The sequence below is a fragment of the Chlamydotis macqueenii genome, chromosome Z, assembly GCF_036417535.1.
Source record: "Chlamydotis macqueenii isolate bChlMac1 chromosome Z, bChlMac1.mat, whole genome shotgun sequence".
NCBI lineage: Eukaryota > Metazoa > Chordata > Aves > Otidiformes > Otididae > Chlamydotis > Chlamydotis macqueenii.
This window is the reverse complement of record NC_141593.1, coordinates 21943861-21971645: the sequence shown is the minus strand read 5'-3', so window position 1 is coordinate 21971645 and position 27785 is coordinate 21943861. Positions and strand designations below refer to the sequence as shown.

Genomic DNA, 27785 nt, shown 5'->3' with positions numbered 1-27785 from the left:
GTTGTTTAACTTTTTTTTTCCTTTATGGACTAATTCCCTCAATTTAGTAAGCTGGTCCTAAATTTATCCAATATTTTAAAACTGGATTGTATGCTTAAAGATTTTATACACAGGAAAGCCTTAAGTAACAGACTGCCAAAACTAACTAAGGTCACTAAGTGCCAAGCCATTAGTAGAATCTTTAACACTAACTTAACTAGTGTTAAAACTAGGAGAGCCAGTCACCATTTTCTGTATTAAATGGCTACTCCTGGGTGACCTTAGATATTTCAGCCACAAATATTTCATATTTTGTCAAAACAAAGCTAGGGAAAAGTACTTAACCACGTCTGCATTCCTTCCTGCATATGCTTTGGAGAACTTGATCTAGGGCTGCCATGCAGTGTTTTTCTCCTCATTTTCCTAAAAATCTACTTAAATGCCTCTGCCATAGGAAGACTAATTTGCACCGCCTCAGTTTAACGATAAAAAAATGCCTGGGTTCTGCTATTTTAGTTTTCCATTCCCTACTAATTGGGAAGTAACGTGCCTGTTAACAGCACGCCCTGTATTTCAGGGACGCAGAACTCTGCACAAGACTGCAGCTAATTAGGACAGAGTTGCTGTTACTCCTTTCCAAAGACTGAGCCACAACCAGCACATTTTTTGGCGGATACTCTACTGTCTAGCTGCTAGCACCTCAACAGTGCCAGCTGCACTCTCTCATCTCATCCCTTTATCAGGCTCTACTTCTTATGGCTATCCATGTACCATGCAAATACACTGCCATGCCAGGTATCCTGAAATAGTTCTTTTAGGGGTTTGGATTCCAGGAACTTAACTGTAAAAAGCCAGTTCCTTCAAGCTGAAGCAGTTTTGTCAGAGCTACAATTTTAAAACTGTTTAAGTATTTTAAAAATAATTAAAACAAAGATAAGTACAAAGCGCTACTGTTTCATATCAATCTCACCCCCCTGCCCCAAGGTGATGTTAATGCAATATTCATTTGCTAGAGATACACTTTTTTTCAAAGGTTTTATTTTCAGTAGATAAAATGCATATGCATGTTTTTAAAATATTTTAAACATTCAAAAAATGCTCGGAGAAATTAAATAAGCATAGTTACATTTATAGATGTATCAGAATTTGGGTTTGTTTGTATGCATTTCAATGATTCGGCTGCGAAAACATCAGGAAGTTGGTCCAAAAAAAAAGAGAAAAGCCCAGCAGAAACACAGAACTTTTTCTTCAGCTTTGTTTGACTTCTGAAGAAACCACACAGACTTGTGCAATATCATCATACTCATAGGTTCTCTTCAAAAATGTGTCTGTAAGTCTTAAGCCAGAGACACTCTAGAAAGGGAAAATATTTATTAAGAGTTGTTATTAGAAAGAATTACTAAGCGTATAAAACAACTATTTTATAACAAAACTATGCTATACAGACTTACTTGTAGTCCCTGCACTGAAGACAATAGTGTAAGTGCAAGATGGAGGGATGAACTTGGGTGCAGCTTTCCAAGCTGCCTTCCTGAAACTCCACACCAGTGGATGGAATTGGTATTGCACATTTCTAAAACCAGGTCCATAGTCCTTTCACTGCTAGAGGAAATTGAAAAACAAGAATAAATCTGTGGGCTTTTTGTAAGCATTCAAGGACTGCAGACATGGAAAAACTTGATTACTTTATTATCCTGGTTATTATTAATCAAGCATTTATAAATAATTGTAAGGTAGCAAGGAAGATTTACTGTGGTGTGCAGTAATTCAGTTTTATGTGGCTTTGTCTGACATGAGCATTCTGTCGTGGGTTTAGCAATAGTGGGTGGCGTAATACTGCTCACATTTTGGATGGGGTACAAGAGTTTCATTAGAAGTGTCTTCAGAACAGATACATGCTTTAGTCCCTGGCTTCAACTTCTATTGAGAATGACTTTATTGAAATGCCACTCTTGCAACCCTTTTATGAAGGGCTACCGTGGACCCTAGTGTAAATCCAAGCCAGTTCAAAACACGGGCAAAGACATACAAAAGACTATGGTGACAATGTTTAGTGGGCATTCTAGCAATGATGCAGAAGTAGCAGTAAAATCAGACTGGACAGAAATGGTATAGTCTATTCTGACAAAACTACAGGTAGTTAAAAAAAAATCTTATATATGCACTCATTTTCTTATTAGATGAACTAAGAAGAACTAAGATGATTTGTGATATAAGTATGGGATGCAAAGTTAAAGGATATTGCAGCCAGTTCCACAGATTTCCACTACGGATTTTTGGCAATGTCCTCGTTCAAATGGTATTAACAGATCATTATAGATGTTTCTTTTGTTTCTTTGGATTTTTAAAAATCATTGTAATCCAAAAGATCTGTTTCAAGTAACAGACCAGTAGTTTCATGTTGCCACAACTCATAGTAAAGACCAGGTTTGAGTTCTTTAAGGAGAACGTATTGAAAAATGAAACAAAGACAGCCACAACTTACCCACCCAGGAATAAGAACAAGGATCACATGACATCTTTACCTGCAATTTGTTATTTTACATGTAATGTCAAAAGGTTCTTCCAAATTTACGGTGTCTGGTATCGTCTCCAAAGAAAGCCTTACATCCCCATAACCAGGAGCCTGAGAAGGTACAAGAATGCAAATTCTCAGATGCTAGATAGTAAAGCTGAAATTTTTACTACTGAAGTTTTCATTTACTGCAACAAACTTGGAATAAGAGGAACCTGAAGAAAGAAGATTGACTTTGTGCTTTTCATTGTACCCAAATCACAGCAGTGCTCCATCCACTACTGATGACCACCTTCTTGATGGGTTTAACGGTTCATTAGGCAAGAATGATCTTTTACTTTTTCAGATAGTTCACATCCTTGAAGTCTGAGTACCCATATACAGTTCCTGAGAAGATCAGCTTTACTCTAAGACCTCTCTGTTAGGCAGATAATGGATATACTATGGACAACATAAGTATAGTTTTCCCGCATAAACCCACCACTATTCCACATCCTAAGAAATAAGAGATTGTTCATTCTCCTTGCCATTTTAGTCCTCCAAGCCTCTCCCAAAATAATTAACTGCCACCAGTTAGAAAGGCACATTATATGAACATCAGTCAACTATCAAATTCTGTCAAGAGCTAACATATTTCATACAGTCTACTAACAAGCCTATGATAAATATCCTAGTTACTACCAACCAGGACTGATTCAAGATGGTAACCTGCAGATGAAAAGCTTCAGATATTCCATTCCCACAAATGACAGAACGTAAGGGAAAAAACAAGGGAAACATCTGTCCTGCCTGACAAGGTTTAGTTGTAACACATCTTCCAATTCTGCTGATAGAAGGATACTGTAATAAAAGTTACATTTACAACTTGATTAAAAGATATTCCCAAAGAGGTCCAGAACCAAAGAGGTCCAGAAAGCCAGTGACTGACAGGTTGGGAACAGGTTTTAGTCATACACAGTTCATTACAGACTGAAGACAGATGATATTTCAGAAAGTCTATTAAATTGGACTTTTAGAGTGAGCAACAGGATGTCAAACTGAGAGAGATTTCAGACAAGTCAAGCAACATAAATTTGTAACCTTTCACGAAAGAGAAGTAATTATCCAGCACTAGAAAAAAAGCACACATTTTCAGCTGTATTAAGTGACAGGAAGGAACCTACTGGAAGAATTATACCCAGTTCCCTAAACAAGAAGTAGTTTGCCATAACATTAGACTCTTCTTTTAAGAAAGAAAAAAAGTAAGAAAAAAACCCAGCAATAAAAGTAGTATTTTATAGAAGAAACTTAGCAGCAATTAACCAAGACAGGATCAGAGCAGATGGGAAGGCCTAGACCAGCAGATAACTGTTGGCTTTAATAGTGAGAAACCTGCAAGAGCTGATGGCTAGAGGTAAAGGCCTTACAGTAACACCAAAAGGAGGAACACAGTTTTCATCCAAAAATGAGATAATTGCTCAGATATGAAATGAACTAGACAATTCCTTACTTGTGCTACATAAGAATAATGGTCTTTAACTTTGAATAGGTTCTAGTCTGCTCCTGGACTGAATGCCCAGAAGCAGGTAGAGCACCCTGGGCATACTGTGGACATGCATCTGTCTGTTTTAATGTCACTCAAAAAGAAAGTAATTGTGAATTTCAAGACGACTGCACAAAAAAACTCAAATTATGGTATGTGGGGGTGATCCAGGATACTTATTTCCAAAGCGCATTCCCAATCTGAACCAAAACAACAACAGAGAGGCACAGTACAGGTAAAATGATCAGCCTGTTGGGGAAACAATGATTATAGGTCAGTAAATGAATTAGGAGGAAAATTATGGAAGGTGAAAGGCTAGAAATGAAATAATCTGATAGCACTTAAAAGATGAGGAGGAGACAAGAGGGAGTTGCACTGCAACTAAAAAGGAGAAAAAAAAAAATCCACATCTTTATGCTTATTTTCCAAAGACAGATGATGTTTAAAGTACCCCAAATAGCTCATGGTTCTCTATTAGTGACTAGCACAAAACAATTATGGATGACTAAAACTAATCCTGGAGTGTGGAGGGGTATTAATCTCTGCTGTGTTTCAAGTGCAATTCTCAAGGTTTGACAAGAAGGGATGTAGAGTGAGAGAAAACTGATCTAGGGAGGAAAAAAAAAAACCTGTCTTTAAAAAGAAATGATAGAAAAATGTCAGTTGAAAATGAGACAGTTGATGAGTTAAAAAACAAGCAACAAGTTTCAAAGTAACAGGAGGAACTACATTTAGAAAAAAGAGCAGTTTCTAATTTGATGGGGCTACACAGATACATAACACCTCAATTAAAAACAAAGAGAAGTTTTAGTGACTTATCTGTGAATTTCCAGAATCAAAGTTTGCTTTCCTAGTTCCAAGTCAATGTGATTTCTCTACAGAATTGCTCAATTTAAAAGATGGGCAGGGGAAACAGACAGAGGCAGAAACCAAATTACAAGCTTTGTAAACTCACACTAAGATTCAATTGTCAAAGCTTTTTTACTTCTCTCTCAAAAGATGAAAGTCAGGTTTAGGCACAAGAGTAGACAGGCTGTGCAGATAGCTTAAGCAAACTAGTAGTTACACCTTAAAATTCATGACCAATTTGTAAATCAACCAGAAAAGGTTCAATCAAAATGGTGGACATGAAAGATAAATACTATTATCATTAAGTTGCCAAGCCACCAGAGTTGCCAAGCCACTGGCCATCATATTTGAGAAGTCATGGCGGTCTGGTGAGGTCCCCGATGACTGGAAGAGAGGAAACATAACCGCCATTTTTAAAAAGGGGAACAAGGAGGACCCGGGCAACTACAGGCCGGTCAGCCTCACCTCTGTGCCTGGCAAGGTCATGGAGCAGATTCTCCTGGAAACCATGCTAAGGCACATGGAGAGGAAGGGGGTGGTTGGTGACAGCCAACATGGCTTCATGAAGGGCAGATCGTGCCTGACCAACTTGGTGGCCTTCTATGACGGGGTGACAGCATCGGTGGACAAGGGACGAGCAACGGATATCATCTACCTGGACTTGTGCAAGGCATTTGACACTGTCCCGCATGACATCCTTCTCTCTAAACTAGAGAGACATGGGTTTGATGGACGGACCACTCGGTGGATAAGGAGTTGGCTGGATGGCCGCACTCAGAGAGTGGAGGTCAACAGCTCAATGTCCAAGTGGAGACCTGTGCCTCAGGGGTCCATGTTGGGCTTGGTCCTGTTCAATATCTCTGTCGGTGACATGGACAGTGGGATAGAGTGCACCCTCAGCAAGTTGGCCGACGACACCAAGTTGTGTGGTGCCGTCGACACGCTGGAAGGGAGGGATGCCAGCCAGAGGGACCTTGACAGGCTGGAGAGGTGGGCCCATGCCAACCTCATGAAGTTCAACCAGGCCAAGTGCAAGGTCCTGCACCTGGGTTGTGGCAATCCCAGGCACAAATACAGGCTGGGCGGGGAATGGAATGACAGCAGCCCTGAGGAGAAGGACTTGGGAGTGCTGGTGGATGAGAAGCTTAACATGAGCAGGCAATGCACCCTTGTGGCCCAGAAGGCCAACCGCATCCTGGGCTGCATCAAGAGAAGCGTGGCCAGAGGGTCGAGGGAGGTGATTCTCCCCCTCTACTCTGCCCTGGTGAAACCCCACCTGGAGTACTGTGTCCAGTTCTGGAGCCCCCAACATAAGAAGGACATGGACCAGTTGGACAAGGTCCAGAGGAGGGCCACGAGGATGATAAGAGGGCTGGAGCACCTCTCTTATGAGGACAGGCTGAGAGAGTTGGGGCTGTTCAGCCTGGAGAAGAGGAGGCTCCAGGGAGACCTGATAGTTGTCTTCCAGTACCTCAAGGGGGCCTACAGGAAAGACGGGGAGAGACAGTTCAGTAGGGCCTGTTGCAACAGGACTACAGGTAATGGTTTTCAAATAGAGGGGGGTAGATTTAGATTGGGTATTAGGAAAAAGAATTTTACAATGAAGGTTGTAGAGTGTTGTGGTTTTGTTTAGTGAGTGGGGGCCTAAGGCGGTAGCTTCTGTAGGAAACTACTAGAAGTTGCTCCCCTTTGTTCAGTGGACTCAGCCAGGCCTAGGGCAGACCCGCTGCTGGCCAAGGCTGAGCTGACTGGTAGCAGAATGTTCCAAGATAACGCCTCTGCGAGAACATATTTAAGATGGGGAAAACAGAAAAAAAAAAAAAAGAAGAGAAGATGTGAAGCAGCTGAGTGGGGCAGAGGCAGAGAGCGGGGAGGCGCAGGCCTCATGGGCCTTGCAGGCCTCACCCTCTGGCCTCCTGCTGGGCAGCTGACTGGGCCTGACTCGGCCCGGCCCGGCTGCAAGAAGAGGAGAGGAGATGAGATGGATGATGTGAAGAGATTCTGAGGGGCGGCTGCCAGCCTGTTGTGAAGAACTTGTCTTGTGGGAGGAATGGCTGCAGATGCCAAGATCAGTGAAGAAGGAGGGGGAGGAGTAATGTGGCTCCTGGCCAAGATTCCCCTACAGCCTGTGGAGACAACCATGGTGGAGCAGGTTGTCCCCCTGCAGCCCGTGGAGGCCCACGGAGGAGCAGAGATTCACTTGGAGCCCATGAAAGACCCCACGTCGGGGCAGGTGGATGCCTGAAGGAGGCTGTGGCCCGTGGAGGGCCCGCTGGGGCAGCCGTTCTGGAGAGACTGCACTCCGTGGAAGAGATGACCCATGCCGGAGCAGTTTCATGAAGGACTGTCGTGTATGGGGGGGACCCCACAATGGAGCAGGGGAGGAATGTGAGGAGTTCTTCCCCCAACGATGAAGCAGCAGCATAAAACATCGTGTGATGAACTGACCACGACCCCCATTGCCTCTTCCCCCCTGTGCCGCTCAGGGGGGGAGGTAGTAGAGATAATGTTAAGCTTGGGAAGAGGGAGGGGTTATCTTGTTCTCTGTCTCATTCTCCCGCTGTTTGTAGTAATAAATGAATAGTTTTCCCCAAGTTGAGTCTGTTTTGCCCGTAACGGTAACTTTAAGGATCTTCTCCCTGTCCTTATCTCAAACCTCAAGCTGTTTCTTCTTACATCATCTCCCTCTATTCTCTTTGAGGGTGGGGGGAGTAAGAGAGAGACTGTGTAGTCTGGTCCTGATCAGGGCTGAACTACGACATAGAGCACTGGAACAGGTTGCCCAGAGAGGTGGTGGATGCCCCATCCCTGGAAACATTCAAGGCCAGGTTGGACAGGGCTCTGAGCAACCTGATCTGGTTGGAGATGCCCCTGCTCCTTACAGGGGGTGGGATTAGATGACCTCTGAAGGTCCCTTCCAACCCTAACCATTCTATGATTCTACCCTATACATAAAAATTGTTACTCAAAGAAGCTAAAATGTCTGTATGAATTAGGGAGCAGACTTCTTTGTCAACAGTTGGCACACTTAGAAACTTCTTCATTCCCTGCTTGCACCTTCTACAGCTCGGGTGGTGGGACAGGAACTCTTGTTGGCGAAGACTGAGGCAAAAAAGTCATTGAGAACCTCAGCCTTCTCCATGTCCTGGGTAACCAGAACACCAGCTCCCTTCTGGAGGGGGCCTACATTTTCCCTGGACTTTCTTTTGTCCCCTACGTACCTATAAAAGCTCTTCTTGTTGTTCTTAAAGGAGTTCTGGCAATTCAAGTACAGCACCTCAGAATATTGTTTTTTTTCCCCACTTCATTGACAAAATGTATTAAATAACTTTCTCAAATGCATATAGAAACATGTGAATTCAGATTGAAATCCAGAAAGTAAGTAGCGTGAACTTTTCCTTCAAGTCATTATTATATTTTTCATTGAGTTCCCTTTAAAATGGATGTTAAGTTAAACTGATGCTTAAGTTAAACTTACCATTCTTTGGAGCTGGCTAGTTTGCAGCCTTCCTCGTTCACCCAGATTAGTCTTCCATACAATGTCTAGTTTACCAATCACTGTTACACCTTTTATTACTCCTGCTTTCTCTGCAAATTCTTGCTTTGGTTTTAGGCAGTATAAGTATTGACGTGTATCCATAGGTTGCAAATAAGTCCTTGAGCCAAAAGTAGACTCACTAAAAGAAAAAAAAAATTGAGTCTTAATTTAAACAGTTATTTTCAGGAAGACTTAAGAATCCAACCTTTTTCCTGTCCCTCACCAGTGCTACTCTGTGTGTGTGTATTTTATTCATGGCAGAACACATAAAACATTTTTGTGTTTTCACAACAGAAAGCAATTCCAGAATTTATGTAGAATCAAGAACCAAAAGAAAAAAAAAAAAAAAAACAGTTCATCTGAGCCAGAGAGAACTGAGGTGGAAATCTGCTTTGCTACATTATAATTTATTATTTCGCATCTTAGCATTTAAGCAACAATGCTGGTAATTTTACTTCTGCTATTTGGTTCCCTCCCAGTAAATCGCAGTGTCATGAGCCTCAGATTCCTGTTCATGACAAGAACCATTACAGTGGATGAAATCACTTTGTAAGAACAATGCTCCAGTATGCTGCAGATGAACCCTTTGACAGGCAAGGAGAAGACAATTTTCACTTCAGGCCCCCACTGTAGAAGCACCCAAACATCAACTCCTTGAAAAACCCAAGCAACTGCAAAGCACAAACAGACAAAGTTAACTTCTACTCAGATATCACAAGCTTTTGTATCTACAACAGTTTACTGAACATGGTAGACAATTTAATTTAATTTCAGCATGACAAATGTTTACATTCCAAGATCTTGTAAGGGCATTCCACCAATTCGCTTTGACTGCTGCCTTGCTAGATCTTGATTATAACAACTGAAAGCAGTTACCAGTCTTCTAGCAGAAAGCAAGGAGAAGTCAGGTGGGTACTGTAAGGCTTTAATACGTATACAGAGATCAAGTCAGAGCCAGATGTAGGCTAAATTATAGATAGGAGATACTGAAGTAGTAGTATGTTTTCACGTTACCACATCATTGATGCTATCAATTATTTGAGGATTAAGCTGGGGATTTCTCCACTAGGTAGAATTACAGTTTAAGAATAGTTTCTAAAAAAAGAAAACTGTAACAGCTTTTCCAGCTGAATACATAACAGGAATTTGATCTTTTTAATGAAGTAAAGGAGTACAATCCTTCCATCACAGAAAAGACTAACTGTAATGCCTGTATCTCATTAAATCCTAATACAAAGACTTTCAGAGTCAAATATCCAAAATCTGAACATACCTTTCCCCTGCTGTGTTCAGTTCTGCAACGTTGTACATCATAGATGGCTCTAAGGAAACCTTCTCCATAAACATTGGAGAGGTAGTGATATTCTGAATCTGAGCTTCCAAAAACACTTCATCAGTCTGAAAAAAAACAAAAGTGCAAGTTCATGAAAATTTGCTTACTGTTATTAAAAAGATCAGACAGGCCTATTGTTAAAAAAAAAAAAAGTCACATGTGTTTAGTTCATGCCTGCAAATCAAATTAAAGTAATTAATGCAAGAAAAAACCTTAATCCCAATAACAACAGGAGCAAAAGTGTTAGTCAACAGATATCTTGCCAAACAATGGATGTGGGATAATTTCACTATGTTCTAGCTATTGCTTACTTGTAATGCATCAGATCACCACTTCTCAAGACTTTAACAACTCAATAGCAACTCAACTTTTAATTTGAATTATTAAAAAAAAAAAAAATAGAATAAACGGTAAGGAATCGCAGTGCACAACAACATGCCATGCCAGATTACTAGTGCATCAAGCTGTATAAAAAAAAAAATTAAAATAAGTGTGTGTGCTTAAAAGAGTGCACGTACATGCTCTGAGATTTTATTATTATTTTGAAACATTGATTGCTGGCTAAAACGCAAAAAACAGCCTCCTCTCACTCAGCTGCATCATGCCAACAGTTACAAATATTATATACATCCAACAATTTAACTAGTGCTCTATCTTCAAAACATCTTATAAGACATATGTATTAAATGAAGCTGATGCCTGAAGATGGTATCTAAGGACCAATTCCAGTACAGGAATGAAAACTATAGACTGTTAAACTTCAGAAGCTGAAAAAACATGGAATGAGAAATGGTTTTGCCTCACTGCTTCTGTGGAATGGCAGACCAGTGAAGTCACTTTGCAGCTCTAAAAATCTCAGGACAGAATAATTATGGAAGGCTCAGTCTACTAGAGATAAGAGCCACTGGAGAAGTGAAAAACAAAACCAAAGAGATGCCAATTAGGAAAAAAAAAAAAAAAAGGAGGAGTGGGGCACAGATACCAAATCTGCATTTACAAGAGAGTTATTGATTCAGGCAGTTGGCCTACATGATCATTACAGGTCTCTTCCAAATGAAATATTCTATTATATAAATTCAGTATGGAGAAGTTTAGGTATTTTGATAAATAAAAAAAAAGTATTTTTATGGGGAAGGTGGAAGGAAGTTTACAGGTTCTTTTTAATCAATTACTTCATTATACAAATGGAGTCCTGCTTGTAAATTACAAAATAAAAGTGGGACAAAATAGTCCAATGTTTTTTAGTTTCCTAAGGCATTGTGTTAGAAGGAGAAATACAGAATGATACTGGAACTATCTGTTGTGCCAAACCAGATGATAGCATATATATATAGTAATGAAAACTGAGCAAGCTCCATGGGGTATGGACAGACCTCACACTTGCAGAAGGAGCTGGAAATAATCCCAACTAAGACATCACTCTCAGTTATCACTACTACTAGCACCTGACTGTCACTTAAATTGATACTGTTTATATCCCATAAATCCATTGCTCAAAGTGTCAATTTACCCAAATTTTAGTTGTTTTCAATGAAGCAATGTAGGCAGAAGGTTAGAAAAAGCTCATTTGAAAGGGAAAAGAAAAAACAAGCAGCATAATGAAAAAGCAAGTTAGTTTTGTGTTATTCCTAAGTTGGTTTACTATCACATGGGTTTTTTTTTAAAAAAAAAAAAATCCTGAAGTACTTCAGAAAAATGCAGCTTATTTTAATACAAGGCACACCTTAAAGTGAAATCAGACTGCAAAAGTATCATACTAACTCATCAACTACTACATGCAATTAAAAGTTGGAAAGCGCAGTTCCAGCTAGTGAAAGGAAGGAAGAACATCCAACTGCTGCTCTCTCCTCAAACCCACTGTCTCCACCAACCAGATGTGAAAAGTTCTGTCACAGCTTACACAAGCAGTGTGGTAGTAAAACCTACATTTCTATGAGTCAAAAGCAGGAAAAATTTAGAAGGTATTAACTCCTGTTTTCAAATAATGAATCCAATAAAATTTTGGCGAGGTATGTTATAGGAGGACCCTCACAAGCAACAGTTCATAATAATAAACTTCTAGTTTCAACAATGGGTATTAAAGAAAGAGCTAACCATTTAAATGATTAGCTGCACATATAAAGATGAGAAAACATCAGTTTATGATATGCAGAACAAACATTGCTTTTCCATTATGTTTTCAAAAGAATGTCAACAAGCACAGAGACAGATAGCCAATTAAAAAAGCATACACATTTATAAAAAAATAAATAAAAATTACCACAGAACTGAGGTCACTCTAATGGGAAAATAAAAAAAGAACACATTAGAGAAATTAGGGTTAAATGTTAAAGAAAAAGGAGGCTAACTTCCAAACAAAATGCATTTCTGCATTTTTTTTGCACCATCTAAACAAGATAGCATTAGTAAGACAGAAACGTAAATAAAAATGGATGCAAACAAAGATGACAACTACATTTCTAATAAGTTATAACTAGTATGGTTACATGGTTTACTAGCTTTGCTTCAGAACCAATCCAAAGTAGAGCCTAAGGCACAAGTCACACATAAGATATGGTAGAAAAACTGACTCAAAAAAGAGAATTAGTTTTCAAGCAAGTTTAAAGTTTGTCCTGAATTTAAATCCATGCAATGGGTTGTATATGAAGTGGAAAAACAGTCCTTGTCATCTTACAGATAATTTGATGTATCCACATATAAAAGATCTCAAAACAAAACTAACATGGTAATGTTTCTAGCAAAAGTACAAGACTGCAGCTTATAACAAGATTTGGTGTAACATAAACATGAAAAACCCTTTTCTGAAAATCCATCATTCAAAAAACCCAAATTTAACTGCAAACTTTGTTTTCTTAGGTGTCTGCATATTTGTCTCCCTGCACATGTTTGCAGGAACAGGAGAGCCTTTTCGAAGGCACACCAAAGTCAGTGAGAGGCAGGTAATTCAATCTCAGGATTGCAGCAGGTTAGGGCGACAGGGCATGCGTGCTATGAATGAATTTCGGTCACCAACTTGATTTGGATGCTATTGCAATATGAGTAACAAGCAAGAAAATTACAGCTCAGCATCATTCCTTGTCTTAGAAAAAAATAAATTATGGATTAAAATTTCTAGTAGAAAATAATTTTAGTGACAGACTTTATTAATACATAGCATCACATCCGTGATAACCAGGTAACTAAGGACCTTTAGTTAATTAATAACTGACATCTAGCAACTTTTTTTTCTCTCCTGCTCCCAAAGATAACAATCTTTCTTAACATTCAGGATGAAGGTCTTGATGCTTTGACAGCAATGTAGTATCACACGCAAAATCTAACCAAAGACTTATTTCTAGGGTTTTAAAATTTTATTTGACTTCTGTGGTCACAACACATAGCAGTACTTCATACACTTCCAGAAATGAAATCTGAATGGTACTACACCAGTTTGCTAGACAAATGAAAATTGCTTAGTTAATACAACCCAAAATATATATTTTTTTTTTTTTACCGTGGATACTATGGTAACAGAATCTGCCACAAATACTAGATCAGACATCAAAGCTTCTCCTAGATCTTTATAATGAGGAATTGGTGGCTAATCGAGGAATGGAGATATTTTATTAAGTTCCTTATCAAGGCTAGTCAGCAGAACAATTTTGCAAGAAAATAATGCTTTTGACATATGTTAAAAGTTTGCCCAGAATTTACCTTAAAGAGGTTTTTATTTCCATTTGTTCTGAGGTGTTTCAGTACAAAACAAAACTTACATGTGAAGTACAGAGAGATAGCAACACTTAATTTATTTGCTCTTCTTTCCCCTACCACGTGTTTTCTAACCTGAAACAATAATATAATCCATGCACAAAATGGAGTTTCATTTTGTTCCCAGAGGAATTACCTAGTTTCTTATGATTACTTTTGTTCTTAAATCACAGCAGAACACATTTCCAGACATTCCCCTTTACAGACAACACAAGTTCTATAAAGCATTCAACCAGTCGTATGTGCTACCTCCCAACCCTACTCACGTAGCTCACATCTAGTCAACCTAAGGACTGAAGCCTGTGGCCTAGATGCATGTATTAAGATATTTTTAGGAAAATGTTTTTTCTCTTTTCCTCTGTACTGTGATAGTTACATCACTTATGACTTATGCCTTGATTTATTCTCTCTCTAAAAAAATTACATACTATACATTAAATGTGTCATAATTTACAAGCTATTCACTAATGGCAGAAAGTAAATCTTTACAGAAAGTTTCCTGCACAACTCTGAACACAACAGATCTCTGCATCTGGAATCCTCATTTGTAGAGCAGAAATTCTTATCTGTTATTTCTCCCTTCTGTTTTCTCAATTGATACTGTCAGAAAGGGCAATAAATATACATTTCACATCTCTATAGCTATAATCTTGCATGATGAATCCCAGGTGTGACTATGATGGAGATAAAGAATTAGAACAATAGATTTGGAGACTCTGCTTTTCTATATGCAAATTCATAGCACATATATCTACTTGGTTAAGAACATACAGGGGAGCAAAATACTTTGTACTTAGCTTAACACAAGTTATTTTTCAAATTGCCAAAATTCCATATATTTTCTTGTCCTCTCACTGACATTTTGGTCTTTCTTCTCCCATCTACTACTGACTGCAACATAAGATACCTACAACTTCACACTGTCTTGTAAACTACTTCAAACAAACTGTTTAAGAATACTAATGAAGGTTTTCAACCAAATGACTAGCAGTGTAATAGCTGACCATATTTCAGCGGTTATGGAAAAAGTTTAATATTCATAATGGAAGATCTCAAAGTACTTTGCAAGTCTCACTCTGAACTTTGTACAAATAATACAGAATATGATGCTCACAAAATTAAGCTACTCAGTCACTATCACAAAGCCTTAAGTGATAGTGATGAAAACAAACGTAGAAACTCCCTACGTAATGAGATACTATTGAAGTTTATACCTTACAACAGACCTACATAACATATATACCCACAAGGAATGTCTACAAATGAAAAGAATGCTGTATGTAATTTGTAAGAGTTTCCACTATCTGTCTTACCTTCAGTTAAAATTCTTCCCATAAACAAAGATGGATGCCTAAGTATATCCAAATAAATACTCTACGCATATATAAGGTCATTTAGTTTTGAAGCACTGTGTATAGCTGCCATAAACCTAAAATCGAAACTACTGAACAGAGGAGTCATATTTACATTGAGGAAATTTAAATTTAAATACGACCCCCCTGTTCAATAATTTAGATTTAAAACTTCCCAACCTGTAAATTATTACCTGCTTTGTAAAAAATTAACCTCCCTTTCAGTAAGTACTCTACTACATAAATAGACAAACAATTATTGAAATATTTGAGTTTGTGGTAAAGCAGAAAATATGCAAAATTGACCTTATGAGGTCAATTGCACTAAGGTCCTGACCTGTCTGCCTTACTTACCATCTCTTCATCAAAAATACATCTATTTAAAACACATAAAGCAACCACTGATTTTTTCTTCCCTTTTGAACCAACAATCTTTCTCAGAAGCATGTGTTCTTAAGAAGCTCTTCCAGCATGCCAAAACAAACCCAAATACACACAGCTCTCTCTTACCTCAGCATTGTAGAATTTTGTTTTCACATCTAGTGGTTTAAGAACCTGAATTAAATGGAAAAAGGACAGATTGACAATTGGTTTCTCAGACAGCTTCAGCACAAACTGTTTAAAAGTGCTAGGATCCTTATTTAAAGTGTAATTTTTATTTTCTATCTTACATAGAACAGGTGCATAATTGAATGTAGGATACAAGCAGCTCAGCTAAAACCTCACAATTCAGCATACATGCTAGCTGCTTATTTGCACACTTGACTGCTTTGCTACTAAGTAGTCTTCTAAGACTGCAAGCAAATACTTCTCTACCTAAGCACTAGCTTCTTAGGAAACCAGATAAATTCAGTGCACTAAGTAGATCTATGACTTTAAAATAACATTATACCAATTTTGTATCCTGAAGTGGTCTGTACTTCCTTTCAGGAGCAAGAACCATGTAATATTTACAAGTCCTCCAGTGTTCCGCAGCAAATAAAAGTTGCTGAGGGCTTCTTTAAAAGTAAATGAAATAGAGAGTAGCTTAAGTAATAAACCCTTACTAAGCTCCACCTCCTTCTTGAAAATGCAAATGTTGCAAGAAATAAAAAACCCAATAAATCATTTTAATTGCTTGAGATTAAATCAGTAAGAGAAACCTATTTGATTATACAAAAGGTGATAAAGTACTGGTTCTTAAGTGCTTGAATTAGGTGTATAAAGCCACTATAATTAACATATTAAAATATGAAATGCATATACACTGATGTAACTGAAAGGACTCATCTTCTATTATACCTGTAAAGAAATAAAACAATTATCTTGCTGAAGACATTTATTTCCCTTTATTCAGGGAGAATTTTATTTTGTTTACATATGTGTACAGCATCCTGAGAGACCCCTAAAGTTCCAAGTCATGAACAAATTTTTTAGCCCTGAAGAATTTAAGATCATAAACTGGTCTTCACTGAGATTTTTGCATTATAATAGGCATAATGTTTAAATCTTTCAAGTAATCATAACTACCTCTCCCTAGTCAGGAAAAAGTAAAAATTTTAATTTAGGTGTTTGTTGTTTGTTTTTTTTTTTTCTGCTAAATATTTTGCCACAGTGAGCTTCCTATTAATCTCCCTAAATGCTGATGTTTTCTCTCTTTCTGTCTTTCAATTAATTCTAGTAAATTTAAAGTGGCATTCCAGTAAAAATCAAAATATTATTGTAAGGTTCACAACTCCCTCCCCCGACAACCCAAACAACAATCAAACCCTAGAAAGAATCATTCCTTCTCCACATAAACATAATTACTCAGAAAAAGCTTTGGAACAAAAACGCACTATTGATTGGCATTAAACTACTTATAATGGTTGAAAAAGAAGCTGTTTAAAACCAACTGTAACATCAGCTCAACTTAAAAGATCCTAGAAACCATAACTGAAGAAGTTCCAAATCTGTCAAAGAGAATTTTTTTTTGCTTATAAAATAGCCAGTGGCACCTTGATCACTTAGCAGTCATCAATTCCATTGTAAAGACAATGTTCACTTTTCTGTAACATTTCTTCATGTTTGTTCTCAGATTTTCTAACTGGTGTCTCCATGTTAAATTTAAAAAATAACAACCAAAATCGCTCAGCGAAGTGTTTTTCTCATAATGAATCAGAAAGTATTTATAGAATGGTGTTAAAGTGCATATATCCTTTCTGAGAAGCTCTTATGCTTCCTTCTTTGAAGGAAGAGCTTCAAATTCGACAGATAGCTGGCTTGAGCTATTTTAATATTAAAGCTGCCTGCGTTGGATTCAGTTAAAAAAACATAGAAATTACAATATGCACATAGGCGCCTGAAAATTGGGCACAGGTAACTTTCTGTATCAAATCTAAAGAAGACAAATCAATATCTCGAACAAGGCTCTGACAAGTACAAGGGTAGAGAAGAGCGAGAAGATGAGAACTGGAAGCCTGCACATATGTATGTTACTGATCAGAGAAAGCCTAGAGGAGACAGAGGGACAGAATACAGAACTCCTGGAGAACTTGAGAAATTGAAAGGCAAACAGTTTCACAAGGACAGCAGAACAAAACATGAAGGTGAAAATCTGCTTCAGTAAAGATGAAGAAACACTGCAGAGTTTCTGGGTTCAGAGAAGAGTATAACACAAAAATTGATAAGGAATGGTTTTCACTAGGAACCTCTGGAAACACCTTTGGCTAATTTCAGGGTCCACAAGTACTAACAGCACTCAGGTGTTTTTTGTCTGTAGCGCACAGCAATTTAGCTTTCTAAAGACTGAAATGCTTTTGTTTAAACTATCAAGATACTATAGGGATAAAAAGAACAAAATGAAATCACCTGCAACTTGCAAAAGATACAGGTCTCAATTATATAATGCTCCTGTATTGCCAGATACTCTACAAGAGTACCTAAAAATGTATTCAATAAAGCATGTTGCCAAATTTTCCATTCAATGAAATAGTCCACAATTATCCAAGTCTCAGCATACTTCTCAAAAAAAATAAACATCCATTAAATACACCGCTATAACAGACTCTTTCCTGCCAGAATCAGTCCATAGATAACAGTAATCTCCTGCTTTCCTCAGTTACTCAAATGTCAAGTCTTGAAATTTGTGCAGTGGAACAAAAGGTTTCAACTCTTATCAATTATTTCTGTGGATATTAGTCAGATATAACACACTTGGCTTCTTTGCTTAGTTTCCTTAAAAAAACCAAACCACTAAGTTCCAATTTAAAAAAGGCTACATGCACTAAAAGAAAAATCAGAACTTTACAACTTAAACTCAAAGGTTAGATGTGTCAGAATGGACAATACTTGTTCTGTTTAAAAATAATCATAAAGCTGTCTGCCATAAAAAGATTTTTTTTTAAAGAGTAAGTTTTTCTTTCTCAATAAATGAATAAAATTGTAAGATGTAATATTCATTGTTTCTGAAATGTTTAACTGCATGGTAACTAGAAACCATCAGTTCATGTGAAGTTTGAAGCAATATTTTTTATTAGTTTACTTTTTAAAAGTCAAACAGATATTTAGTATGCAAAAGTGCTTTTGAAGCATCAAATGTTTCAAAATGAGTTTCCACTTATTAAAAGTAGAGTAGAATACTTCAAGCAATACCTGAAATTTGAAGAACTTTCTGAAGTACATCTTCTCTCCTGTCTGTGTAGTGTAACTTACTGCACAAACTAAGCTGAAAAAAACAATTTTTTAGAAATAATTTTGAATTACTTAAATTAATTACTATATCAAAGCAGAAATAGAATAGCATGCATGAACTGGAGTTTAATTTAAGCTCATTTAATCACATAAAAATTGTAAACCTTACATGTGTGTTCCTATCTCTTTTACTTCATGATGGATCACATCATCAATGCAACAGTCAGGTTTAAGTTCTGCCACTGCAGCACTAGAAGCTGAAAGGTTCAAGCGCTGTGAACTTGTCTGAAGATCAGCCTGGAGACAGAAAATCAAAGCATTAGTGAGAACTGCAGGTGCTTAAAGCAATCTAAAAAAAAAATAACTTATGTTGAAAAGTACTAGGTTTAACTCAGTGTTTTGTACCCCACACACTTTTATACATGTAACACAACTAAGTTACATTAAGACAAGACACTTGTCAAAGCTAAAGACAAGTTCTAAAACAGATCTAAATGATCTAATCCTTTAACACGCAGCTTATAAAATCTGCATTTACTTTTTACACTGAGTTCCATAATGACTTCTGGAATTTCAATTCTCAATTTATTATTTGTTTAGCAAACAATGCAAAAAAAAAAGGAGTGCACTAGAAGAACAACTCATTTGAAATATAAAAAAAAAAAAAATTCAACACCTGTTTTACAGATACTTGCTTTGATGACCTCATTGAAAGTGCAAGTAAGCAAATACAACTCCCATTTCTTAGCTGTGGAAGCTTTGCTACACCAATTCTCCAGAGAAGCCTTATAACTTTTGTTTTTTGTTTTTTTTTTTTTGTTTTTTTTTTTTTACAAAATCATAATTTTAAATTTTAATCTTTAAAGATTTCTATTACCATTTCTATTTTTATGTCTTCTTGTCTCCAATTTACAGGTATATTTTCTGGATTGGAGAAAGTGAAAGATATTTTCTAAAGTCTATATATTAGTGTTAAACATAAAATATCATCAGAAAACATACTCAACATATTTTACTTTTCTATAAATCCAGTAAGTACATTAATCTTCACGTACCTTCACCAGTATGTCCTTGACAACTTGATTGCTATCATTGTGTACACTAATGTAACTGGAAAATGTCTCTCCCAGAAATATATTTCTGTGTTTAAAAAAAAAAAAAATACGCTTAGTAACAGTTATTTAAAATAAAACAGAATATTTCACTTGAACTTCTTTAAGTTCTAATTAAAATACACATATACACATGCATGTGCACGTGTTTGCCAGATCAAATCCTAAAGTATGCTGCACTTTCATACCCATACTTATAAATATCATCCTTCTAAAACAACTTCAAAAGAGAACAAACAAATCAGAATCTTTTTCCTGGATAAAAATCTGATAAGAATACAAGATTACTTACAGTACACACAAAAATCACTGTAGTAAATTCTGTTAGTATCAGATGGTTTATAGTACAGCATCACATTAGAAATTCACGTAGAGCTGCAAATTTATTTCAACTTCCAATCATTATTACATTCAGAGTCAGACTACAGACAAGGAACATTGGCCAGCACACATTTATATATTACATCACATTATAAATCAAGCCACAGAATATTCTAAAAATAATTTAACATCTCACCGCATAACAATAACATTCAAAAAGAAATAAAACTAATAAATATATTATCATTAAGTGAATCCTAAATCTTGCATGTTAACGTTGTTATAATTCATTCTTACCCAAAATTTTGAGGCAAAGTCAGCATTTCTCCTAGCATCAAAGTTTCTGCTCCCTTTACAGTAGAAGGATCATCTTTCATGAGCTGGTTAAACAGATTACCTGTGAAAATATAAAACTGTTTGTATCTAACTATTGCTAGGTCTAAATCTTTGTCTGCATTTAAGTTATGACACTTAATCACTTATTTAGATGTAATTTATTTTAGACATACTTATTTTACAACCAACTTGTTCAGGGATGAACTACACGTATCTATAGGCCTGACTATAAATTATAACTTACTTCCAGGCACTTGTGTTCAATCAATCACTCAGTATACATACTGAAGGGTGCAATCCAAAAGGCATTGCTCAAATTAATACTGCACTTCAAGGGAAATTCTGCCCAAGTAAGGCACATTACATAACCCCACTTACTTTCTTCCCCTGCTTGCTCTGTATTTCCATACAATCCTCTTTTCTTTGATCTGCCTTTTGCCTCTTTCTTATACTTGACTTCTAGACTATAACTGTTACTGGGAGACAACCCAGTATCACAATTCAAAAGCAGTGATTCTTGCAAAATAATTTTCCTAGAACACTCGTGTTGGTTCTAATTACCAGGGCATTTTCTCCAGATAAAGAGGCCAGTAACACCAAACTTTCTGTAATTACACATTTCTCTCCCATGACTGCCTTTCGTCTTGTGTGTTAATTGCTCAGACTTTGAGGCCACATGTCTGCAATATCACGACCAAACCCTCCAAGTTGTAAGTCAAGAGTCATAGAGTGCACCTTAATATTTTCCTATAGCCATTACCAAACATAAAATATATTGCTGTTTCAGATTACTGTCTACAGGAGGTTGCAAGATTCCTCTGACATCTAAGCCTCAGATGCCTACATTGCTTAAACCTGGTAATACACACATAATAATCACTCAGTAGAAACAACATACCTGGCAAATCCCTTTCCTCACAAGTCACCGGAATATTAGTGAACAAAGTAGGTTTGGTTAGCCTCATCACTGCAAAAAAAAAAAAAAAAAAAAGAAGAAGAAAACAAACCACAGGTCAATGAAACAGACAGTTTTCAATTTTTTTTTTTTTTTTTTTTTAAGTATAATTTGTCTTGCTCTCCTTTCACCAAAAAGAACTCCACAACTACCAAATCTTAACCTGAAAAAGGATAACACCTCTTTGGATCACTTGGCCTTTTTCAATATAAAAAAATCCCTGCTACTCTAAGATCCAAGAGCACTGATGACACCATTGCTCCCTCTTGATTTATACTTCTGGTGCACTAACATCTCCTGCTTTCAATCTTATGTCCTAAAGGTCTTACACCTGTTACAGCGTTAAGTCCTTTGTGGATGACAGAAGTGCATCAATTTCATTTTTTTTTGTGGATTCTTCCAGGCTAAGTGCCTGTTCTGTGATCCTACTTGCTCTAAAATGGGACATAACGACTAGTACAGACTCTTTCAGGCTATAAGGAATTGAATGTACACCCTAATCTCCCAAACACATGCATGGTAAAGTCACATGTCTACAGGCCTAAATTATTTACACCACTGCTTTTTCTTTTAGTCACAACCTTTAAACTCAGATCAGTAAAACCATCACAAAAATCTCAGGAACAGACTTATAAAAAAACCTATTTTATTGACAAAATCAAAATTATTAAGATCTTGCTATTAACCCTCTAGTTCAAGAAAGTGGTATTTTCCAAGGCTATTTTAACTCAGAATACTCAAAATTACACTATTTTTACTTGTATTACAGATATAAGATGTTGCTTCTTAAAATAATTCATCCCTACTCCTATAAACCAACGGTTCTAATCCTGCCATACAGCTTCTCATTAAAGCATTCACATGAAATAATGCTGAGCATTTGTAACCTTAGGTGTCGATCTGAGTATGTAAAAATCACTGATTTGTTTTTCTTCAAAACTTAACAAACATAAAACCATATAATTTCTGAAAACTAAAACAAAAAATAAAATAAAAGGATTTCTCTTGACCACAACAAGTTAACCAACACCCTTGCACTGACACATGTACTGTGTTTTTATTATACTTCTCTACATCTTATCTGTTCAGCCAGCATTCCCTATTTCCAGTTGTGTAAAACATTCAATTATTTCGATATACATTTGGGTGTAGTGGGCAGTATTGGTTGACAAGAACTTTCACTACCATACAGCAGACCTATGCAAGTTAGCATTGACACAAACAAATCTCAGTTTTCACATAAAAAGGTAATACATTCTCTAAGTTATGGTGAAAAGTTTAAAAACACGACCTCTAAGGGCTTCAAATCAAGAGGTAAATAAACCCCCCTAAAATACACAAAACAGCAAATGCAGAACATTCGCTAGTAGCACATGTATCTTCATTCGCATAAAAGCCAACCCAAAGCAGCAGAAAGCTGACAGCCACTACTGAACAGTGACACCGATCTCTCTTCTGTTTACTAAGATTTTTGTTTAGCTCTGTTGTCAGTATATTAAATAAATATAGTGGGACTCCGTTATTGGCAGTTACCCAATTTTATTCAATTCTACAGTAAGCTTATATAAAGTAGGACTTACTGACTGTTTCTAAAGGAACAGTTAGGGATCAAGTTTAGCCACGTTTAAGTCAATAAAAAAATAACTAGATCATAGAATGAAGTCAAAACACAAAGAAATTAAGATATGTAGGCTACAATATTTAATAGAACTACTAAATTAATGTTAGAAAATATATTTTTGCAGGACTTGTATCTTTTCTTCTGTGATCCTAGACACAAAATACAACATTAAATAAAACTTAAATCACACTGCATTCTACACCATTATATCTCTAAAAATGCTGATGCACAAAGAAACCTTGCCACAACTAGTGTTAAGCTCAGAAAAATAACTTCAGTGAAATAATTTGGCTATATAAATTTTAAAATTAATAACGACCCTCAGTTACTCTGGACAGCATTTTACATCAATTTTGCTAAGTGGTAATATTAAACACCACAAACACCCCAAACGTCAATATAAGATACCCTTAACATTCAAAGTTTAGAAATACATGCCAACGATCCAAACTGATCAATAACCTTAATTTTAAACTACAAAAAGATATACAATACCTACAATAAAATATAATTATTCCAACGTAAGCATGTCTTCAATGGAAAAATGTAATAAAAGTCCAAGGGGATTTCATTTTGTTTTTACACAGACAGATCTCTGTTATGCTTATGTACACTTCTATTTGATCTATGTTAATGATAATCTAACAACCTACAAATACTATTCACTTATTTTCCCCTTTTTCCAGATGCCATAGATCTTGACCTCCAGCTCCAGCAAGGTTATCTGGAGTTAGTAGGGGTGCTTAACAGAAATACATATCCTTGCAGTCCTATCAATCCCAGTTTAACTGCTCTGCTGACCCTCCAAACATCGAATTGAGCAGGGACAGCATGACCTTGAAACACTTTATTCTTTCAGGTTACAAAAAGTTATGCTGAACTCAGCTTTTTTATCACCATAAAACACATTTAAATACCCAGAGACCTTTACCTTGCATAATGACAACAAACAGAGGTATGTAAATAAAAGTTTGATTGCTTGATTTCCTGACCTGTAGGTGGAAGTTAGTGCTTACTTGTTCCCCAGTACAGTTAGAGACAAAAAAACCTATAAATATCAGGGAGGGGGAAAATGTTATTACCAAAGACATAACACAGCAAATGGTAGTTGTTCATTACTTTGCAGTGTACAACTTCCACTGAAACTTTCATTAGTATTTCTGTGAAAATACGGATAACACTACTAAGACAGTGTGTACATGCATTAGAAAGTTGGTTTGTATTTCATGCGAGGGCTATGCATGAAATGCACACAATTACAACTTCCAGGAAATAATCAAATCTTAAAAGTTTCCATGTCAAAAATAATTACAGATCCTTACAGCAATTACTACAACTCACTTAAAAATATTTTTCCTTCTCCTAATTTCAAAGAAGCACAGTGAGGATGTACTTTGCTTGTTTGAAAGTATAGATTTTATTATCTGATACAGCTTGCCATAATAGTAGGGAATTTTTTTTTTTTTTTTTTTTTTTCCTTTAGACCACAAGGCAGGGAAAAACTACAAAACGCAGCATTAAGCCAAACAGAAACTTACTAATCTTAATAGAAACATTGATAAGTTTCCTGGCAAAACAAAGCTAAATAAATATATTATTATAGTTTAAAAATTGCAGCAAAGTCATCTTAAGTAGTTTTCCGCTCATTAATTCATCAGTTGTTCTAAAGTTTGTATATTCTAAGCTGCTTAAAAACTCTAGTATTTCAGACAGCAATTTCATTATGAAATCTTACAATTATAAACTAAATATAATTCCAAATTTATGTACAAGCAAATTCATTTTATCAGTAAGGCTTAGCTTTTCCCTGAGAATATTTCTAACATATTCACAGTATAATATATCACAGAAAATCCATATCTGTCCCACAGATCTTTGGATAGTAGCATTGCAAGATGGCAATTCATTCTGCTTGATGAGTCTATTCAGTTTTATCCAGATGTCCTCCAAATTCTGATTATTACAAACAGACTGTTCAATTGTCCACTTTGCTCTATAAAATGCATGCAGTTTTAGTCTTTCCAAATTATTTTGTAGTTCTTGAGATAAAGGAAGAATCTTTTCTTTAAGCTTAGGGCTAGGAAGAGAGACACTCCAAGACCTTTTCAATTTTTGTTTTTCATTAGGTGGTGGTTCTCCTGGATTCTCCAAGTTAATTGGTCTGTGAACAGTTTGTGCTTGGATTAAAGTCTGCCCATGTTTAATGTTAGATGGAAACTCAAGGAGATTTTTTGTGCAGTCATAATCAGGAGATGCTGTAACGTATTCTGAAGGTGTAGAAAGTTGTTTCAATTCTTCTGCTTCCTCACAAGAAATAACAGGTGGCCGCTTTTTTGGTTTGAGGGGAAGTCTGTATAAATCATTTGGAAACCAGGGTGTGAATCTTGTTAACTGACGAATGGGAAACTCCTTCACTGCTGCTTCTGCAAATTTCTGCAGTTCTATTAGATCTCTCTGATGTGGTCGATAATGCAAGACCACTTCCATGCTTGTACAGTAGGAATCCAGTTATTCATGAGAAAAGTCTCTTGATTAGGATTCTCAAATCTAGACTGAAACATCTTATTTACAAGAATTTCCTTGCCCCGTGCTGCAAAGATCAGTGGAAAACAGGACCTAAAGCAGAAGTATTATAAAAAAAATAAGATACTAACATATTAAAAAAAAAGCACACTGCTAGGATACTTTACAAAAAAAAAGCAATATTCAGTAAAAATAAGAGAAATATATATCAGAACATTCTACTTTATCCAGGCTGATCATTAGCAACTGTATTCCATCCACTGCTACCAGCACAACTTCAGTACGCTGAATATTACCCACATGTATGCAGTTTACTCAACTGTTCCTCCCAAGAGTACTCTTTTACTGTCACCATCTCACACTTGCCATCCGTCATTGTTCTTGCTACATTGCTGTGATGCATATTAGAATACACACAATTGCTACTGCCTATTCTGTCAAATTTACCAGACAAATCTATTTTTTCAAAAAGTATTTTCCTCCTACACTTCAACATTTTAAGCCAAGGCATACAAAGCAACTAGAAAACACGTGTGTTACAAAAACCCTTCCTGAAATAGTACTGACTGATATAGCACTTCTTAAAGTCACAGGTTAAAGGGGAAGTGCTATAGGCAAATTAAAGTTGTCCGCTTCCATTTCATATCAGAACTACAGATTTAGTTTTAGTCTCAGAGCTTCCAAGCAATACCTGCAGCCATCCTTTCAGTCCTTAAGTTAAGGAATTAATAATTCTTTAATTTATTAGACTTCTAGAATAACTAAAGGACTCATTAAGTCCTTAATGGCTTTATACTCTCATATATCATTGGTTTCTTTCTTATGAAGATCACACTAAATGTGGGTAGGAGGGGGAAGAACTACAAACACCGCATGTTACACTATGTTTCATTGTACTGTCTTGCTCTCCTGGCTTTTCCCTCCTAACAAATTCGCAATCATTTCAGGCTCCCTGCCAGAGATCAGCAATATACACTGATATTAAAATCAATAAAATCTAGACTGCTTAATCATTACACTGTCAAGATCTTGTTTAAGACAGTCCCAATGCAAAGAAACTCCGATACTTTCTCGCTTCTTTTGCAAAATCTACAGCCTGGACACTGCACTAAATTCAATATAAGCCCAAAAATTCTATTGGTGTCTTACAAAAGCAAAATGATCCATCATAAAACTTTTTGCTTTGAATTAATTACTATCAAAGTGCATTTGTAACATCAGCTCAGTTCTTGAGTTTTTGGCTTTATTTCATGTGTGTGTACGTATACAAAAAACTGTTGATCTTGGAATTCTAGTTAACAGATTTTACTGTGACATCCAGACACAAATAAAAACTCCAGGAGCACTGTAAAATCAGTAAATGGACAGAAGACAGGCTCTGAAATCACCAACACACCTGCACTGCTTTATCCATCTGAGTAGCCTCATTGATTCACAGTGCTTGCAGAAGTGAGATTTTAACCAACTCTGTATTACTCCTACAGAATTTATTTTATCAACCAGCATAGTTAGAAAAAACGAAAGTAAATACTATGCCAGTTGACTGAAATAAGGTGAAAGGAAATTTAAACTTTTCAGTTTCCAGCAGAAACAATCAAATTCTTTACAGAGCTCTCCTGATTTCTGTATTAACTCTGCAAGGTATGCGAGAGATATGCACATTATTATTTTCACTATTTGCGATTCCTGAATCAAGGATGTCAACCCAGTAGCTGTGCATTAAGTATGAGGTCACAGGGGCAAAAACTATTAAAAGGGGGAAAAAAAGCAAACAAACGAAAGAACTGGAAAGGAAATGTAAAAAGATTTTCTAGTAACTGCTGAAAGCGTTGTGCAATATGCAGATACATGGAACAGCCTCGGTGGCCCCATAAAGCAAGGTGCACACCCGGGTGCAGGGCCCCCTGACACTTCCAGCAGCTCGCCTTCCCCTCTCCCGCCTCCCACCCCACTGCCGGGCTGCTCCTTGCTCGACCTTCTTCTAAAATGGAGGGAAGAAACGGCCTCGCCTCCGGCACGGACAAGCTGCTTCGCGACCAGTTCGCAACCCGCAGCCCGCGGGGCCCGGCCAGGCCCGGCGGCAGCGCCCCACCTCTCCCCCGGGCCCGGTCCCCCTCGCCCTCCCAGGGCACAAGCGGCCGGGGAAGGCGGATGGGCCTTGGCGGGACCAGCGGGCCGCGCTGCCGGTACCTTTCAGAGCCAGCAAGTGCTCCTGCTTGGGCTGGTTAACGTCCATGGCGCCAGCCTTCACCCCTACGGGCGGGCAGACGAGACAAAAGGCTGCCGGTGGCGGAAAACGCTTGGCGGGGAGAGACCAGATGAACCCGTCGGCGAAGCTCGGACACCCTCAGCCCCGCCGAACCCGGAAAATAGCTGCCCCAGGATGCAACTCGGCACGGCACTCCCGGCGAAACTACAGCTCCCAGAACTT

The 27785-nt window shown here is 37.2% G+C and overlaps 2 protein-coding genes across 5 annotated transcripts; both read right to left on the bottom strand.

The window, feature by feature from the left end:
- Positions 1-1001: 1001 nt before the first annotated feature.
- TRAPPC13 (trafficking protein particle complex subunit 13) lies at positions 1002-27677 on the bottom strand. 4 transcript variants are annotated; one of them, XM_086770570.1, is made up of 13 exons: positions 27545-27677; positions 21154-21222; positions 20217-20316; positions 19542-19626; positions 18656-18783; positions 18448-18520; positions 15346-15390; positions 11997-12014; positions 9677-9801; positions 8344-8542; positions 2505-2605; positions 1431-1581; positions 1002-1332 (listed from the first exon to the last, which is right to left on the bottom strand). In XM_086770570.1, the coding sequence occupies exons 1-13, from the start codon at positions 27588-27590 to the stop codon at positions 1228-1230; spliced, it is 1245 nt and encodes a 414-aa protein (XP_086626696.1). In that variant the 5' UTR covers positions 27591-27677; the 3' UTR covers positions 1002-1227. The 4 variants fall into 4 exon arrangements, with proteins under 4 accessions (XP_086626696.1, XP_086626697.1, XP_086626698.1 ...); XM_086770571.1 differs by having other exon boundaries at positions 1431-1578; XM_086770572.1 differs by lacking the exon at positions 11997-12014.
- On the bottom strand, positions 22305-27681 carry SHLD3 (shieldin complex subunit 3). The gene is made up of 2 exons (XM_086770575.1): positions 27545-27681; positions 22305-25447 (listed from the first exon to the last, which is right to left on the bottom strand). Exon 2 carries the CDS (start codon positions 25316-25318, stop codon positions 24569-24571), a length of 750 nt encoding a protein of 249 aa, XP_086626701.1. The 5' UTR covers positions 25319-25447; positions 27545-27681; the 3' UTR covers positions 22305-24568.
- Between the last annotated feature and the right edge of the window lie 104 nt (positions 27682-27785).